This window comes from Oryzias melastigma, linkage group LG17, assembly GCF_002922805.2.
Source record: "Oryzias melastigma strain HK-1 linkage group LG17, ASM292280v2, whole genome shotgun sequence".
In the NCBI taxonomy this organism is placed as follows: Eukaryota; Metazoa; Chordata; class Actinopteri; order Beloniformes; family Adrianichthyidae; genus Oryzias; species Oryzias melastigma.
The window spans coordinates 3502068-3508674 of NC_050528.1; the positions used below are offsets into that span (position 1 = coordinate 3502068).

Here is a 6607-nt window from a genome sequence, read left to right on the forward strand (position 1 = left end):
TTAGATTGAACAAACATCTCTTCTGATTCATCTTTCTGCTGTCTCAGTCGTGAAATATCATCTTCCAGTTCCTTCTTCAGCTGTCCTAACCGTCTTTGTTCAGCCACTTTGGGATGATTTTTCTTCACGTGGTCATATTCATGGAGTTGTTTTAGTAACTCTTCACGGGACTGAGAAAGTGCTGCAGTTTCCTGTTCCAGAGTCTGGACCTGGTCAAAGTCACGTTTGTGTTTCAGTCCCTTCTGGTCTTGGCGGTCCAGTTTCTTCTTGAGTTTGTTTAGTTCCTCAATCAGAGCCGCGTTCTCGGATTCCAAGTTTGTTCTTTCAGACTTCAGGTTGGACAGTTCGTCTTTGACCTCTTTGAGAGGCCTTAGTTTAGACTTCAGAGGTGCCATTTCTTCATTGAGAGTTTTGACGCTTTCAAAAACCTCACGGATTCTTTGTTTTTCTTCCTCACACGCCTCTTCCACCAGCAATTGCTTTTTCATGGCTTTTCTAAGCTGTTCCACCTGCTTCATCTGTCTGTTCTTCTCCTCAGAAGCAGCTTTCTGTATGTTTTTCAGCTGCTTGTGTTGGCTTTTCAAGGCTTGCACGGATGGTAAATTCTTGCAAAGTTCTTCCAAAGATTTGGTTGAAGCTGCATTTTGCTGAAGAATTCCCTCCAGAGCCTTGTTGATGTTGCTGAACGAGTTCTTTGTAACTTCCATCTCGGTAAAACTCACACTGACAGACATTTTAAAGTGGATTGGTTCTTCAAAATATCAAAAATCCAAGTGCAAGTTTAATATCAGAAATAATGAAGTTGAAGGTAATGTGTTCAGTTTCCGTAGAGAAAAACCAGCGACGAGTATTCCTGTGTCTCAATAAGTCTACGATGGAGCTACCGTAACTTATCCGCTCCTCTCGAAGGTCAGGAGCTAATGAGATCCTGGGGTACATATCACGAAGTTCAAGAACTTCTCCGGTTATGTCAAATGACAGGTCAGTGACAGTTGTGTGATGTCAAATGACATCAGCTGTCATTGATGACATCACACAGACATCAAAGCACTGATGAGTCATGTGACCTAACTCCTGATGATGTCACCATTGACTTCAGGTGGTCAGTGATGGCATCACAAAGACAGTCATGTGATTGTCCACTCAGGATTGGATCAGATTAGATTGGACTGAAAGTGGTTCATTTTAAACAATTAAATCACAAAGACACTAAGGTCGATGAACAGACTGGTTTCCTTCTTCAGGGATTTGGAGCAGCAAATGTCCAACAACCTCAGCTGGTGCACCAATACTTCCTGCATGGTCAGGAAGACACATCAGCACTCTTATTTATTTGAGGAGGCTCAGGCGATGGGTCGGGGAGCTCAATCCTCACCTGTCACTGTGGAAGGCTCTGCAGACGGTAGTCAGAGCCGCACAGAGGACTGTGGGATGCTTTCTGTAGACCACCACCAACATTTATGAAACCAGATGCAAAAATCGAGGCTCCTGCATCCTGAAAGACCCCACTCAGCCCTGACATGTTCTTCCTCTTCCCTTCAGGCAGGACTACACAGCGTTGGTTGGTTGGTTGGTGTCTCTAAGTGAGTGTTTGTGGTTATCTGTCTGTGTGGCCCTGCAATGAAAATATAATAAGTAGTGAAAGAACAAACAGTAATTTGAAGAAATTAACCCACTGACATTTTCAGCTTCATTTTGTTATTAAATCTTAATCATGAATGTACGATTTTTCTGGTGAATGTTTTCTACATTTAGAGGCATTTTTACAATTCTTCCTTTGATTGGTTCATTGTTGTATTTTGTATAAAGAACTTGATAGACAACAGATAGACTTGTGCTCTGCTGCTGGTTCAGTTGATTTTCAGTAAGAAGGATTTCATTCAAAACAAAACCAAAAATCTCATTATAATATGTAGGAGTGTAATCATTCATTTAAGCAACGATTTGTTTGTGGTCGACAATTCAATTCACTTTCAGTATTGGTTTGTTCTGAATGATCCAAACGGATCCAAGTCTAAAACAAAAAAGGAATGTTCTCATCAATTTTTTTTTTCATTTTTTTTATTTTTAGGTTAAGTTGTTTTTTTTCTTCCTGAAGTCTCCTTATAGCCCTCTACATCAGGGGTCTCAAACTCAATTCAGCCGGGGGCCGCTGGAGGGAGAGTCTAGGTGAGGCCGGGCCGCATCAGGATTTTCACAAGAAAATCGCTGATAAAACATTCCAGTGTTCTCAAATATCTTTATTTTTAACAAAAAATAATGAATAAATAATGAACGATGTGATCTTTGTGTGTGTTGATTTATATATATTAAAAAAGGGTAGTTAATGTCTGTTTCTGAAATAGTTTATATTGAAGATTAAACTTAAGATATATTGCTAGGGGGTTGGATTGAAAAAAGTTTTTAAAACTTCTTCCTACTCCATTTCGAACTGCATTATAGAGGTGTAATGTTTTAATTTATAATGTATATAGAATTTTCCGTTGTTGTTTTTTTTTACCATGTACAATAAAAGATGAATAAAAAAACAAATAAATTAGTAATAAATAAATAAAATAATAATAAAGACCATACAACAGATACAGACAACTGAAGAAACCACATACTGACTGACTGACTAGAGAAAACTCATTATTTTTATTCAGTTTCAAATGTCTGTATTAACAGATCCTCCTTCAGAGTTAGAGAAGCCCCGGTAACGAGAAAATCTTTGAAGGATTTCATTTTATGTAGATTTTTGTAGAACTTCTCACAATAAATAAATCAGATCTATGTGTCTTCCATTCATTGCAGGTGTGGGGTGCTCGCGCGCGCCGGCTGCATCAGTGAGCATTCGGGGGCCACTTTCCATGGGCGTTCTCTGCAAACGCGCGTAGCAGAATATCGGACTTTTACTCGCGTTTACAAGGACTGGAATGCGTGCCGACACAGCCGGTGTGTGAATCTTAAAATTCACAGACGCGCCCACGCAGGTGCGAGCCAAGCTCAGGATCACATGTTTGACAGGCTGGAGCAGCGGATCGCCGCGTGGTTAACCCTTCCGCTCTCCTTAGTTTGTTTACATTAAGAGTGGGGTCATCTGGACCCCCCAAGACAGTGCGCTGAACTTTTTTTTATCTTTGATTTTTGAGTTTCACTAATGTCCATGACAGACATAAAATCCTGTCCACCTTTGTCATGGAAGAAATCACATATCAATATGTGGTTGGAGTCAACTGGACCCCAAAGAGAGCGGAAGGGTTAAAGAGGCCGGGCTACAGGTTTGCGGCTCGGAGTTTGTGGAGCTCTGATTTAATAGGAACAGTCACCACCTCAAAAAAAAAAAACGTATTCCTCAACATCATATGTGTATTCATTCTAAGAGAGACATCCACAGACGGAGATGGTAGCTCGCCTTACACGCAGCGCAGCGACAGAAACACATTTTTTGACAAGCCGCGAGCAGCAAACTCCCTGCGCGGGGCACGAGAATTTATCACGCGAATCGCGTTTGGTGCTTCATGGCTCCTCCTCCACCCAGCTGACTGGAGGAATGAAAGAATAAGGGAGGCGGTACTGGACAGTCCGCTGATGTCCCGCCTCCAGAGCCGTATACCTCACCGTGATTGGTTCATTCAGCTCTGCACACAGCAGCTGTCATTCATATCAGCCTTGCGGGCCGCACTAGCAGTAATCTTTCATATGAAGACGCGGGCCGCAAATCATCATCCTTCGGGCCGCAGATGGCCCGCGGGCCGCGAGTTTGAGACCCCTGCTCTACATACTTTTCTCATCTCTCTGGTGACTCCGCCCACTTCCTCCTATATTCTCATACCCTGACACAGGATCTGAAATTATTTTTTTTCAAACAAATGTTTTGCATTATCGTTTTATTTGTCATTTATGTATTGTCTTTTTTATACTTTTGTGGCAAATAGTCACAAATAAAACTTTTAAAATGTTTGAAAAAGATTTCTGCAAACCAAAACAATAATAGAAAATAAATGTTTTAATCAGTTGTAGTCTCTAAAGTAAAAAAAAAAAAAAAGGTTTACTGTGTGGGTGAGGCTTCATGAATGTGTGTTAAAGGATTAAAAGACGACCGGTGTGAGCGCCACAGAAAGCTCTGGAAAATGGGGAAAGATGAACTGGAATCCTCTCATTCCACTGTGGTCTGTTGCATTGTGCAGCATCTTCAATTTCCTCACTCCCAGCTCTGGATCTGAAATGAGCTCCTAGCTTTGGCTAATAGGATAAGAATATAAAGTCGCATGAAAAGGGGAGAAACGGCCTGTTGGGATGGGTGAGATTTACCGAACATATTAGGCGGGTGTGAAGCTGCGATGTGCAGACTGATAAATGTGCTCAAATTACTCAATTCTTTCTTTTTTAATAATTCTGTCATCATCAGCCGCCATTTGACCATTACACTATTGAAGTCATTTTTTGCAGAAATAGGTAATGTCATCAGTCATTGTAATCATTTAATACATCTTCCTCCTCTCCATCAATCTAAATTTTTAGCGTATCAATTAGGGATGTCCCGATCTGTGGAGTAGAAAATAGAGTAAATAAAACTAGGAAAAAATAACTATTTTCTTCTCATATAAGTGATAATTAGTCATGTGAGAAAGTTTAGTGACTTTAGCTTTAATATCTTTAGAGCTGTTGAACATTTTTAAATAAATGTGATTCCTGTCCTCATTTAAAATTCTTTAAAATACATTGTGACTTTGTTTTAGCATGAATTTGATGATGAGTGTTCATGAGTAGCTGATAGTATTATTAGTTTTCATTTATTCTTTTTTTTTCTTTGTTTGTTTTTTAAAATTATGTGCTTTTTAAAGTTCTTAAGACATCACATTTTCAGTTAATCAACTCTTTTTTGCTCTTTACATCAACAAATGGGACTTTAAAAGTACTGCCTTTTGGTTTTTGACTCATTCTTGTTTTTAATTGATCCAAATATACTGGAATGTTCTGATGGAAGTAAGACATGCACAAATCAACCACAAAAATACGCCTAGCTCCCTCATTTCTTAACCCATTTCCACAGAACATGGCTCAAATTAAAGCTCAGGAAATCATTGATGTCGTGGTATATTTACATTTTTGATATCTCTAAAAACTAAGCTGTAAATCGTACAAGAACTGCGCCTTCTAGTGTTACAGGTAACACACTGCTGTCAAATGAACAAATTTTTCCTTTGTGCAAGAATCTAATCAACTGAGCTTGTAAATGCTGATTACCCAAGCCCAGAAAGGAGGAGGATTGATTGATCAAGTTCAATAGTATGACTGGCTTATAAACTTGACAAAGGGAAGTAGCATGTGTGTCTGTTTGTTGTGTTTCCCGGGGTAAATTCATAAACTAAAATTATTAGCCCGTGTGTATGCTAAGAGGAACTGCTCTCTGCTTCTCCTTTTTTTCTCCCCAAACCCAGAAGCCCGCTCCCCTTACGACACAAAAATATATTTTACAAAATATTGAGCAACAATATATTTACAGTATATTCCATATATGGAAGCAATCTATGTTTCCATATATTGAAATACACCAATTCATATACTGTGATTTATACTGCAATATATTGTTTTATATATTGACTGACATATTTCAGAGAGATCGTTCACAACTTAACCGTTTTTGTCCAAATGAAGCAAAACTTTATTTAAAAAAACAAAGTCTAAATCAATTGTTTAATTACTCCAAGGTGTCTCATGTGTCACATTTCTTACTAAAGACATCCTACTAAATAGTAAACTAGAATGGGCGGGGGCTCTCTACACACACACTCTGTAGTTACAAACACACCTGTTGAGATAGTCTCCACTTTTAATCTAGCCAAAATGTACACAATATAACTGCAGCTCACACACTTAATCATAGAAATCGACACAAATAAAGCCTTTCATTCTGTCACACATACTATTATACCAAAGGTGAGCTGACTCCTGTGCTCAGGTGGTTGTTTATGGTTTCCTAATGTGGATAAAGATGGAATGTACAAAGGGGAAGAGCACCCGGCAATCCCAACGCCAAGACCCCCCGCCGGGGCAGCAGCAGCCAGGACCCCCCCAACACCCGCCCCGGGGCCGTGGAGAGAACCCGCCCGCCGGGCAATCCCGCCTAGCACCCAGACCAAGACACCCGGGACTGCCGCAGAGGCCCCCCACATCCGAGAGCAGGAAGGCACAGGAACACAGAGAGCGCAGGCCCCAGCCCAGCCAGAAGAGCAGCCCACAACCACCTAGCAGCGCCGAGCATCCCCCCATCCCACCACAGGTACGGGTCACGGCCTCACAAGGGAAATCCACCCACATGCTCCAGATAACCGTCCGCCCCCGCTGCTAAAGGTCCAGGGGTGAGCAAGGAACGGGCCACCCACCCCCACCAAGGAGAGGTGCACCCAAGAGAAACTGAGGTCCCGGAGGAGTGATGGGGTAGGGGACAGAAGGTCGAAGGTCCACCTTCCTTGTGTGATGCATGTGTGTTTGTTTGTTAGAGTGTATATTTGTGGTGTTAGCGGTGTGTGTACTAAAGGGTGCAGTTAAAATTGGTGAGAAGGCCTTAACAGGGCATCTCCTGATTGCTCGCAGAGATGCCCTGCCCCCCCCCCCCCCCCCC

General features: G+C 41.3%; 1 protein-coding gene across 1 annotated transcript; it reads right to left on the reverse strand.

Annotated features, from left to right (window-relative positions):
* On the reverse strand, positions 1-2117 carry LOC112147787 (girdin; the record flags this gene model as incomplete). Its single annotated transcript, XM_024274384.2, is given in 1 exon segment — positions 1-2117. A coding segment is annotated over 1 exon segment (734 nt), but the record flags the coding sequence as incomplete, so codon positions are not given.
* Positions 2118-6607: the final 4490 nt, after the last annotated feature.